This window comes from Neomonachus schauinslandi, chromosome 9 (genome assembly GCF_002201575.2).
Source record: "Neomonachus schauinslandi chromosome 9, ASM220157v2, whole genome shotgun sequence".
In the NCBI taxonomy this organism is placed as follows: domain Eukaryota; kingdom Metazoa; phylum Chordata; class Mammalia; order Carnivora; family Phocidae; genus Neomonachus; species Neomonachus schauinslandi.
This window is the reverse complement of record NC_058411.1, coordinates 126,017,102-126,029,721: the sequence shown is the minus strand read 5'-3', so window position 1 is coordinate 126,029,721 and position 12,620 is coordinate 126,017,102. Positions and strand designations below refer to the sequence as shown.

General features: G+C 43.1%; 1 protein-coding gene across 1 annotated transcript in view; it reads right to left on the bottom strand.

Annotated features, from left to right (window-relative positions):
• TTC23 (tetratricopeptide repeat domain 23) overlaps window positions 1-12,620 on the bottom strand; it is a 96,713-nt gene that overhangs the window by 69,746 nt on the left and 14,347 nt on the right. Inside the window, exons 2-5 of the mRNA XM_021680510.1 lie at window positions 11,347-11,546; window positions 7,360-7,480; window positions 4,108-4,258; window positions 3,378-3,503 (exon numbers count right to left, since the gene is read on the bottom strand). Coding sequence (XP_021536185.1) covers window positions 3,378-3,503; window positions 4,108-4,258; window positions 7,360-7,480; window positions 11,347-11,526 — 578 coding nt within the window. The 5' untranslated portion in view covers window positions 11,527-11,546. The remainder of the gene's footprint in view (window positions 1-3,377; window positions 3,504-4,107; window positions 4,259-7,359; window positions 7,481-11,346; window positions 11,547-12,620) is intronic.

The window sequence follows — 12,620 nt, the reverse complement described above, 5'->3', positions numbered from 1 at the left end:
AAATGTGTATTATAAGGAGGTAGTGTTAGAAAGGGAAAGAGAAAAATGCAGCGCTCTGAAATTTAAGACTTTAAGGGACTGAAGAAATAGAAAGCAGATAAAGGATATGAAGGTAATCTGTGCCATGTAGGGCATGGAGCTGCTTAAGATTCTCTCTCTGCCTCTCCCTCTACCCCTCCTCCACCGTTTACCCAGATGCTTTAATGTGGGGTCTATTTCATCATCATGGCAAACCTTGGAGGTCTGATCATTCCTACCTTAACAGGAGAGGAGAGTGGGGGACTTGCCCATAGTCCTACAGCTGGGAGAGTGGAATGGATGCTGATTTGAACTTGGGGCTACCTGATTGTAAAGCCCACACTGTTGACTACACCACGTCCCGTTCCTTCGAGATACAGGAGATGTCCTGTTGATGCTCTAGTTAGACAGGTCACACGTTCTGGAGCAGCAGTAACTGGGGCAGAAAATAATTCTTAACACAGGGGAAGGGTTTGCCCATATTCACTAGCGAGTTTCTTGATCACATTTAGAAAAAACAAGGGGTTGCATAGGAACATGTTTTGGACTTAGTCTCCAAAGTTAATGAATGATTAGTGAATAGGAAGTAGTGCTAGAACAGAGGAGGGCAGGTAAAAGGGACAACGCTTCAGCCCACAGTTAGGGATAGAAGGCACGGACCATGAGTCACCCGGCAGCATTCATCTGTCAGCCCAGGGAGAAAAGAACTGGCCTGGCCTGATGGGCACCATAAAAGGCGAGGCAGAAGGAGGAGGAGGATGCATGAAAGATACCCTTTTAAGAGGAACACAAATCCCGTGAGAGCTGCCTGAGACATTATCCTGGTCTTCTGCAACCAAGACCTGGTAAAAAAAAAAAAGGCCCTTGGGGTTGTGAATATAAGCTGAAATGTACAAAAACAAAGCCTCATACATTTCTAAAGCAGCTCTGTGTAGGCAAAATATTCATAACTCAATGAGGAAACGAGGCAGAGTGATCAAATGAAAACCATGCCATTGAAACACGCAAGTTCCAGGGACTATGTCACTGCGAAGAACCAGGACTGAAAGAAGTGGTGAAGTTTAAAACAACTCAGCTAGATATAAAGTAACTTTGTAGGACAGCTGGAAACATTGACTTACGTTCTTTTTTTTTTTTTTTTAAGATTTTATTTATTTATTTGACAGAGACAGCGAGAGAGGGAACACAAGCAGGGGGAGTGGGAGAGGGAGAAGCAGGCTTCCCACGGAGAAGGGAGCCCGATGCGAGGCTGGATCCTAGGACCCTGAGATCATGACCTGAGCCGAAGGCAGACGCTTAACGACTGAGCCACCATTCTTGGTGGGTAGATGTGTACGAGGCGCGCCATCTGCTGGCAAGATTTGGTACTGCTATTTGGAAAGAATTCTTAGAGGAGATGCCGGATTCTGGCCAAGGATAGTTTACCCTCTTTTTGAAGCAATACCGCTGGACATTAAGTTCTCGTAACATTGGTTAGGTTTCAACAGATGCAACAAGTATCAGATCTGGGACCTCCGAGTTGCTTCTTTCCTCTCTTACAATACAAGATAGAATACCTACTTCTGGGCGGGAAGAAATTCTGGACTGACAGGCCCTCCCAGTGATTCCTCTCTTTGGGTCTGGCTTCTTGCACGACGCATTATGTTTGTGAGAGTCATCCCTGATGTGAAGCAAAGGAGCAGTCTCATCATTTCCTTGGTACGAACAGATCACAATTCTATCTATTCTGCTTTGGTGAACAGTTGGATTGTTTCTGATTCTTGGCTTTTACAAATAATGTAGCTTTGGACATTCTTGGCTGTCTTTTGGTGAACATATGTGTGCATTTCTGTTCTATTTATGAGTGATACTGCTGTGTCATAGAGTAGATGAACATTACTATTTTGAAGATAAAGCCAGTTTTCTAAAGTAGTTATACCAAACATATTCTAAACAACAACATATGAGAAAGCCTCTAAGAGCCTGACATCCTTACCAACACTTGATACTATTATCAGTCTTTTAAAAAACTTAGCCAACCTTACAACCCAGCAATTGCACTTCTAGGTATTTACCCCAAAGACACAGATGTAGTGTAAAGAAGGGCCGCCTGCACCCCAATGTTCATAGCAGTAATGTCCACAGTAGCCAAACTGTGGAAGGAGCCGAGATGCCCTTCAACAGATGAATAAAGAAGATGTGGTCCATATATACAATGGAATATTACTCAGCCATCAGAAACGATGAATACCTGCCATTTGCATAGACATGAATGGAGCTGGAGGGGATTATGCTAAGTGAAATAAGTAAAGCAGAGAAAGACAATTATCATATGGTTTCACTCATATGTGGAACATAAGGAATAGTGCGGAGGACCATAGAGAGCTGAATGGGAAGAAATTAGAGAGGAAGACAAACCATGAGAGGCTCTGGACTCCAGGAAACAAAGTGAGGGTTTCAGAGGGGAGGGGGGGGGGGGATGGGACATTAAGTATTAAGGAGGGCACGTGTGGTGATGAGCACTGGGTGTTATACACAACTAATGAATCGTTGAACACTACATCAAAAACTTATGTGCTATATGTTGGCTAATTTAACATAATAAAAAAAAGATTTAAAAAAAACTTTAGCCATTCTAGTGGAGCTGTAGTAGTAGCTCATGACTTTAATTTTCACTTCCCTGAAGACTGATGAGGTGGAATATTTAGAATGCTTATTAGCTATGTGGGCATCCTTTTTTTTGTGAAGTCTCTTGCCCGCTTTTCTATTGTTTGTCTTTGTTTTATTGATATATAGGAGTTCTTTACAGATTCTAGATATGAGCTCTCTGCCATTTATGCATGTAATAAATATCTTCTTCCTCTCTGTGGTACGAAATACATGGTGATTTAAACACAGAGGAGGGGGTCCAGGAGAGCAGACAAGAAATAGAAAGTCAAGAGAATGACATCAGAACTCTAGGACCCAGGGATGGATGTATCAGCACCACATTATTTAGTGAACAGAGTCACTGATGGGGATGCCTGGGTGGCTCAGTTGGTTAAGCATCTACCTTCGGCTCAGGTCATGATCTCAGGGTCCTGGGAGGAGCCTGCTTCTCCCTCTCCTCCTGCTCTGTCTCTCTCTCCCTCTCTTGTGTGCACATGCACGTGCTCTCTCTAATAAATAAATAAAATCTTTTTAAAAAAATGTCACTGATGTATGTGCCTTGGTTGTGGCTGCTGTGACATGACCACGGTCCTCTTTTGCTTCTGGACAACGGCCACGGAGAAGCCACGGACACAGCACCGTGGAGAAGCTCCTTCTGCCTGAAGACAGACTGTTCTGGCAGAGAACCTCCGGTCATGATGTATTCAAAATGTCCTAAACTGGAAACTTACTGTGCAGATGACAATTTGATCCGTGCTTGAATTTCTATCCATTCCTCCTTTATAATCCTTCCACACTGCAGCAGCTCCTTTGCAAGTTGCTCTGCCTTTGACAAATTCTCTGAAGCTTCCTTAAATCTGGGCTGTGTTCAGGAAACTTCACATATGGCTCTAGATTCTGGGGCCCCAGTTCCTGGACATCCTTGGCTCTTAAACTTCCCATCACCCTTCCTGAGCCATTTGTCACTTTGATTTGGCCTTGAAAATAAGGGGCGCCCAGGGCGCCTGGGTGGCTCAGTTGGTTGGGCGACTGCCTTCGGCTCAGGTCATGATCCTGGAGTCCTGGGATCGAGTCCCGCATCGGGCTCCCTGCTCGGCGGGGAGTCTGCTTCTCCCTCTGACCCTCCTCCCTCTCATGCTCTCTGTCTCTCATTCTCTCTGTCTCAAATAAATAAATAAAATCTTTAAAAAAAAAAAAATAAGGGGCGCCTGGGTGGCTCAGTCGGTTAAAAGTGTCTGCCTTTGGCTCAGGTCGTGATCTCAGGGTCCTGGGATCGAGCCCTGCTTCAGGCTCCCTGCTCAGCCGGGAGTCTGCTTCCCCCTCGGCCTCTGCCTCCTGCTCATGCTCTCTCTCTCTTTCTTTCTATCTCAAAGAAATAAAATCTTAAAAAAAAAAAAAGAAAATTAAATATAAGTATTATGGGGGGCTTTTCTAGGTGGAATGATTAGAACAAAAGGATACTTATGAAGGGAGAGTAAGGCTCTCCCCATGGTATGGAACAGTTCAACCGAACACTTGAAAACATCTGTATTGTCGTTATAGGGAGGCACAATGGAGTTGGTGAGGATTTCTTTGGCTTTTTCTGCATGTTGCTTTGCTTGCAGCGACAGTCCTGTGGACAAAGAAAAAGCGGTCTCAGTTTCTCTTTCACCATAATTATCTCTGGCTGGGAAATCGAACAAGGTCTCCTTCACGTATTGGCAAGTGACGCACAGAGATGGATCAGGGCGGCATGAAATATTGTCCTGACTGTAAAAACCAAAGGAGTGGTTTACACCTAGTACTCAAGATAAATTTTTCCCCAAATGGCCTTTCTAGAAGTAAACAGAACGAGCAGGAACTGAACAACTTTGAAACCTCACCAATATCAGATATAAAATATGTTCTAAATAATTATAAGAAAACAAATGGAATGCAAAGACTATAGCATTCTGGGCAGGAAATAAGATATTCATGAATTTCAATTCTGGCTTTGTGACAGCGATCTTAAGGAAATACTAAAAATTCTGAATCTTCTGCTTGTCTATCTATAATCATAACTTCAGAGAGTTATTTTAACAGAATACAAATACAGTGATAATCTACAAAAACTTACAAATATAATTTCAATGACAGAATGGGCTAATATGCCACAATCTCTTATTCCTATAAGGTTATTGACTAACATGAAACAAAATGGGACCACAATGAGAAAAATAATCACTACTAAGCTCTAATTCCCCAGTGCGCTCCAGAAGTTCTTCCATGGCTTATTAATTTGTGGTAAGGGAGACGGCGGGGGCGGGGGTCACCGGTTAGGTTTCAGGGCTTTTCACTTCCCCACACTCCCATCCTCCTCCCCCACACTGACATCCTCTCTGCCACCCACATCCATACACCCCTGGTCTTATGTTTTTCCATTATATGAAATAGTATCTCAAATCTCTAAAAAAGCTGCCAAAAATCTGAAATTAATTCTGTTCCTGTGTCTACAAAACAGAAGAATATATCTTCGGATGGAAAAAATCCAGGGTATGTTCTCCATGTGGGAACTCTTAGAGAATTTTGTCTAATTTTTGTTTGTTTGTTTGAATGTTTAATTTAAATTCAATTTAATTAACATATACTGTATTATTAGTTGCAGAGGTAGAATTTAGTGATTCATCAGTTGCATACAACACCCAGTGCTCACTACTTCAGAGAATTTTGTCTAATTTTTTTAAAGCACACATTTAATCAACCTACGAGAAATTTATTATTGCCAATTAAATATGCAATATTACAAAAGATAAAGGCGTGCTGTATTATCAACTTTGGTACATTCCCTCAAGGAACTCAGGCAACAGGAGGCAGTGTGGGTTGAGGTTTAAAAACATCAGCTCTGACATCAAACTGCCCAGAATGAGTTCCCTGAACTACCACTTACTCTGAAACGTTGGCTTCAGCTCCCTCAACTGTAAACAGTGATGATAATATTACCCCCCTTATAGGATTGTGATGAAGAATGAATGAGAACATGCGTGGGAGATAGTTAGCATGGTGCCTGGCATTCAATAAGACCTTAAGGAAGAATAGATGCTGCTTTCACTTTAAATTGAGAAAGAAAGACTATCATGCAAAAAGGTAGCAGGCTGTGGAAGAAAAGCATCATTTGAAATCCCAGATGCCAGGCCACTGGTGTTGGCATGCAAAATCTTAGGTCTGAGTCTCGGATCATCTACATACTAACAATGTAAATTGGGGCAAGCTGTTTCAGCTCACTCGTTCCCTCTGAATCTAAAAATATAGGAGGGGGTTAGGGTTTGAACTAGATGATCTCCAGGGTCCCCTCTGGCTCCAACAGTCTTTGATCTAATAGGTAGGACCAGTCGATAATCAGATTTAGCCAAATTTATTGGGTGGCAATTCTGTGCTGAGCATTGCTGGTGTTTTCCACTTCTTGTTATTTTATGTATTCACTGGATCAATCCTGGGAAGTTAAGTAGCACCATCATCATTATCATTGCTTTTCAGTTGAAGAAAGGAGTATAGAGATGTACTCTTATACAGCCATCCTAGGATGCCTAGTCAAAAGGAGAAGACATGCTATCCTTCCCTGCGTCTATCCCCCTTCCTCTGTTTTCTTCTGGGGACACCTGGCCCCTGCACACCCAATCCATTCGATTTACCAAGGCCAGCTTGTCTCCCAGGATCCAGTGGAGCCAAAAGGCAGATCTAGCCAATCAGACTATTCCTTGCCTTTGACATACCATCCAAGTCAGCCCAATAAAAACCCCCAAATCCTGAGATTTGGGGGGAAAGATGTTCTTTCTTTCCTGGGAATGCTGATGAGGGAAGTTTACAGCTTCTGCAAGACTTGCTGCTGCCACGTGGGCAGAGCCTGGGTAAGAATGAAGTCCATACAGAGAAAAACAGAGCCAAGCGGTGGGATAAGAGAAACACGGAACTGATGACATTGTTTGAACGCCCGGATCTGGCTAAGTCTCCAGCAAGTTTTACCCTTGGCTTTTCAAGTTGTATAAGACAATACATTACCTTTTGTTCACTGCCAGCTTGATTTAGTCTCTTATTTATGTATTTTTTTGGGAGGGGGAGGGGAGGGGTCACTTACAGGAAAGCGATTCTCCATCAAAACAAATGTGGATGGATCCTATTTTAGGCCCCTACTCCATGCATTGGGCCCCTCCTACAATGCCTTCCAAGCTAACAAATTCTCTCCCAAGAACCTTACTTTTAAGATCATAAAAAAGGGTCCTCCAAAAAAATAAAACAAGACAAAACCAGAGAGGGAGACAAACCATAAGAGACTCTTAATCATAGGAAACAAACTGAGGGCTGCTGGAGGGGAGGAGGGGGATGGGGTAACTGGGTGATGGACATTAAGGCGGGCACGTGATGTAAGGAGCACCAGGTGTTATATAAGACTGATGTATCACAGGCCTCTACCTCTGAAACCAGTAATACATTATATGTTCATTAATTGAATTTAAATTTTAAAAATGGGTCCTCCAAAGCCATCCAAAGGGCTAAAATCTTCCTTCTCTTTTTTAGGTGTCATAGAAAAAATCTCATTGACTCTTTCTGAAAGGAGATGGCTCTTCAATGTGTGGACAGGAGAATATTCAAGAAAACCTAATGAATCCTTCTAGGTAAGTGGGAGTCAAATTTCCATGAAAGAGCAGAAACCCATGGACTAATCCCCACCCCCTCCACCCTCATCTGGGAGGAACTCACCCAGCTGGAGGTAGCCCTGAGCCAGACTAATGTGTGCCTCCGCTAGTTTCCAGTGGGAGGCGCCGTAGCAAATTCTTGTCAGCGCTATGCAGCGCACCAGCTCATGGACAGCCTCTTTATACTGCGACAGAGAGAAAATGGGCTTTACTCGTCAGACAAGTGAAAACGCAGATGCACAAAGCACAAAGTCAACTTGCGCTTTTATCCAGTGTGTACTTCCTGAGTGCCTAGTATATGCGGGACATGGTTGTAAGCACTTGGGATCCCTCAGAGAACAAAACAGGCAAAGATCTGTTTTGGGTGGTGGGCTGTTAATCGGGTGGGGTGAAATAGACAATAAATGGCAGAAACAAGTAAAATTTATAATACATTTCAATTTCTAAAACATTTAAGCTTGTAGTACATTATGAAAAATATAATGAATCAAGAAGACATAGAAAAACTAGAGCAGACTTGTCATTCCCTAGGGTTTCCAGCTGCCCAGCTATGAACACCATTCAGGCACCAGTGGGCAAGTTGGTAGTGGGTTTTGAAATAACACTCGCTAGTTCTCAATTCAAATACCCTTCTTAGCAGCCTAGGATATCAGCATGGCAATGAGGTTGGCAGGACTGACAAACAGATTTCACTAAAGGAGTGAGAAGTCCATTTATATTCAGTGTCAGGACAAAGAGAACAGGGAGCTGGCCTCTCCAGCTCCAGGTCAGCTCAGAGTAGCAATACATTCAAAGCGAGGCTGGTAGTTTTAAAATGTCACTCCAGAATTCCCTGACTCTTTCCGTCCAGCGATGGGGGTCTAGGTCTCCTTCCCTTTGAATCTGGGCTTTATGACTGGCTGATGGAATATGGAGGAAATGATGTGGTACCAGGTTTGGGGGCCCACACCTTAAGGAACTAGAGGCTTCCACTTTCTGTTTCTATTTAGAACCTTTTATGGGCTGAATTGTGTGCCCCCACTCCCCAAACCCAAATGTTGGAGGCCCAAGTACTTCAGAATGTGACAGTATATGGAGAGAAGGGGTAAAGTTGACGTTTAAAGACGTAAGTTGAAATGAGGTTGTTACGGTAGAGCCCTACTCCAATGTGACTGATGTCCTTATAAGACGAGGAAGAGACACCAGGGAGAGGCATGCACAAAGAAAGAAGTGGGGACAGCGAGAGGACACCCTCTGCAAGCTAAGCCTCCAAATGACATCAACCTTGCCAACACTTTGATCTTGGACTTGTAGCCTCTGGAACTCTGAGGAAATAAACTTCTGTTGTTGAAGCCACCCAGTCTGAGGTATTTGGTTATGGCAGCCCCAGCAAACTAATAACCTTACCACCATGCCATGAGGAAGCCTAAGTGGTCCCACGGAGAGGCCCAGGTAGAAAGGCACCAATAGCTGACACCCATCAGTCAAAAAAATAGGAGTGAGCAATCTTGGCAGCGGATTCTCTCTCGGCAGATGGAGCCCAACTAATGCTGGGAGTTAAGGGAATGGCTTCCGTGGGGAGACAGAATAGTGTATGAAAAAGAAAGAAATGATGAAAACACTGGGGAGTCGAGAGAGAGAGTCCACCGAAAAGAGAGAGGACCTGATCCCAACCACAGATTTCTAAGAAGGGGGCTATGTAGATCGGAAGTCAGCCCCCCCCCCCCCCCTACCCCCCAATCATAGCCTTGGTCCTCACTACCTGCAACTGGGACAGGGGTAGAGAAGAGCAGCCTGTCCTCCCTCCACCTTCTTACTTGCTAGAACACAAAGTTCAAATGTCCCTTTGGCTTTCTGATCTTTCTTCTGCCAGTTCCGGTGGCTTCATCCAACAGGCATGGGGAGGAGGTAGAGAAGAGAGAAGTACAAGTAGGCAGACTTTTTCTTTTTTTTTTTTTAAAGATTTTATTTATTTATTCATGAGAGACAGAGAGAAACAGAGGGAGAAGCAGGCTCCCAAGGAGCAGGAAGCCCGATGCGGGACTCGATCCCAGGACCCTGCGATCATGACCTGAGCCGAAGGCAGACGCTCAACCATCTGAGCCACCCAGGCGCCCCAGGCAGACTTTTTCATAACTGGGATGAGCCTTGGAAATAATTTAATCTGATGGAGCAGAGCATGCATCTGATTTTTTTTTCTGCCAAAGACATGATTGCAATAATGTGAGAAATATGGATAAGGTTTGTAGGTTAGATGATAATATTGTACCAATGTTAGTTTCCTAACTTTAATCACTGTACCGTGGTTACCTGGAGAGTATCCTCCAAGATATTCAGGGGGTAAAGGACCATAATATCTATAATTTGCTCTCAGACAGTTCAAAAAAATAATGACACGTACACAGACAAATAAAGCCATAATGCAAACGTTAAAGATTGGTGAATCTTGTAGACTTTCCTGTAAGTCTGAAAATATTTTAAAATTCAAAAGTAGAAAAAAATAGAAATTTTAAAAAGCCAATTACATCATGTTAATACTTTCCTGCAAACACTTTTAAGGCCTCCCAGGACACTCAGCTGGAGACCTGCGAGGTCCTAAGTGAACTCCCTGCCTTTCCAACTGCATTTCACATCAGACCACGGTCTCCTCTTTTACTCCAAACACATCACACTCGTGCGCACCTCATAGACTTTACACGTGCTGTTCCCTCTCCCTGGAACTCTTTTCCCTTAGCTCCTCCATACTGGCTCCTTCACTTCTTAAGGTCTCAGCTCATATGTCGCCTCTTCATAGACAGGCCCGCTCTTTCCCTAACAGCACTTGACACAACGTCTAGCTCACTAGTGTATTTACAATGTCGATTGCCCCTCAGCAACATGAGGGCATTCAACCTGTCTATGCTGTTCACCACTGTATCCAGGGGTTCCTCACCTGAACTCCAGAACACAGAAAATAATTTAGTACCACTCCAGATCCACAGAAGAGATGTTACTTCTTTATGGACAGTAAATGCTTTGGGGCATTCAGGCTTAATTCTGCAGAACTCTGGTTGAGAAAGGCTGCCAGCCTACTGCCTACCTAGTACAGAGCTTGGCACGTAGTGGGTACTGAATAAATACGTGCTGCATAATGAATAAGCACATGTTCAAAACCAAATTCACGTCTCCTCTCCATAATCCTGCTCTTCCTCCTGTCTTCATTACAATGGTAAAGGCACTGGCAAGCTTCCCACCACCCAAGCTGGCTGAGACATAAGTCATGAATTGTATACACCCCCTGTGATTGGCTCTTGCCTCTACAACTCCTATGTCCCCTTAATCACCAGGCCCCACTGATTCACATTTCCAAATTCCTGTCAGATCTTAGCATCTCGCCTGCCTCTGTTGTAGTTCAGGCTCTTATAATTCCTTGCTGGGATTATTATTTTTTAAAGATTTATTTATTTATTTGAAAGAGAGAGAGACAGAGGGGGAGGGGCAGCAGGAGAGAGAGAATCTCCAGCCGACTCCTCACTGAGCAAGGAGCCCTCCATCCCAGGACCCAGAGCCAAAATCAAGAGCTGCACGCTCAAACAACACAGGACCCGACACATAAGTGGTGGTAGAGAAATACATATTGAATGAGCGAGTGAATGAGTAAAACTTTGAGAAGAGAATGAGAAAGGTGTATGCAGAAAACAAGAAGATCAAAAACGTAAGAATTGTAAGCTCTATAGAAGTTTCATCTGCTTTGTGTTAGATTCCAGTGCTTAGACACGGCACTAGGGAGAGCGCAATAAATATGTATACACTGATGGAAAAAGACTGCAGTAGGTCAAACCTATAACCAACTGGTCTAGTATATGCTTGCCAGAGGTCAGGGTAAACCTGTTTGTCCATTTGTGCATTCATTCAGCAAGTATGGTGTTGACTGTGCCAAGTGCTGTGCCTGGAGCCCTGGGGAGCTACACCCACTCATTCTGTGAGAAAGGTACTCCATATACTCTCTTGTACCAAACTCCTGAGGGTAGAAATGTAACCTAAACTCTCATCAGTTACCAGAGTGCAGGTATAGAAAATGAAGGGTCCTTACTTCGTGATTGCTAGAGTAGGACTTCGCTTTCTCTTCACAGAGGTGGAGTTTCTCTCGAGGAGGCTGGTATAGTGCTGTCTGCGGCAGCTTGTTTTGGATCTTCTTTCTAGGCGTTATGCTGATAGCTGCAACAATTTCATCTAGGTGACTGGATATGGGGGTTTCCTTTGATTCTTGCATATTTTTATATACATTGTCCTCTAATTTTTAAATAAGAAAATAAAGGTGTTAAATGATAATTTCTGTACTTACTTATACAAATACACATTTTTCCTAGAGACTGATGCTAGATCTAGGAAAATTTCAATACTCTACATGTGAGTTCTTTGAAATTAGTAGCACTCCATCCAAAAAGATCCTGATAACTAGTATTAACTTCTTCGTAAAACTTTCAGGCTGATTTCCACTTTTAACTAAACCAAACATTCCTTGTTCACTAAAATATACATATTTATATATGTATTTTATATATGTATATACAGGAGAAATCAGGCAAGCCCAAACAACTCTCAAAGAACCCATATTAGATCACCTGAACCCCAACTAACCTTGAAGCAGTGAAAAAATGACTTACTAAACTTTAACTTCTTGTCAAGATGGGGTAATAAGGACCAGATTTATTCTCTTGCCTGAAATAGCCAACCAACCAACAAACACACAAAAACAAAAAACAACAACAACAAAAACTCCACACAGACAAAAATATTATGGAACAATGGTTTTCAAGAGACAGGATATCAGATTTGATCAATGGATAAAAGAAAGTGAGACCCATGATTACCCCAGCTTATCACTTTGAGAAAGTTTCTAGGACATGCAAGGATCGGAAACACAGAAGTAACCAGGTAGACTCTCTGAGTTGAAGAACTAGAGCTGAGGATCTGGGGAGAACAAGGTAGCTAGAGTTCATAGGATAGCTTACTGGAGAGGATAGAGATGTACAGAGAGAGGATCCTGGAGATTAGCAGAGGGATCCTCACAATATGGGGAGAAAATACTGATCAGCATGTGTATAAGAAAAATATTTGAGTCTGGGGAAAGAATCCTTTAATAATATTGAAAGGAACAGTGTCTGGCATTCACTCAGGGCTGGCAATGCCTGTCCCCACCAAACAGACTGGAAAACTCATAATTCATAATGCATTGGGTAAAGCACTCAGAAGGGTTTTGTTTCAGTAGTGTGAAATTATTACCCCTAGACTGAGCACTGCTTAGACTCACCTAACAAAGCGTAAAAATAAGACCTAAAAGGATCAGCCCATTTCTAAGTAACT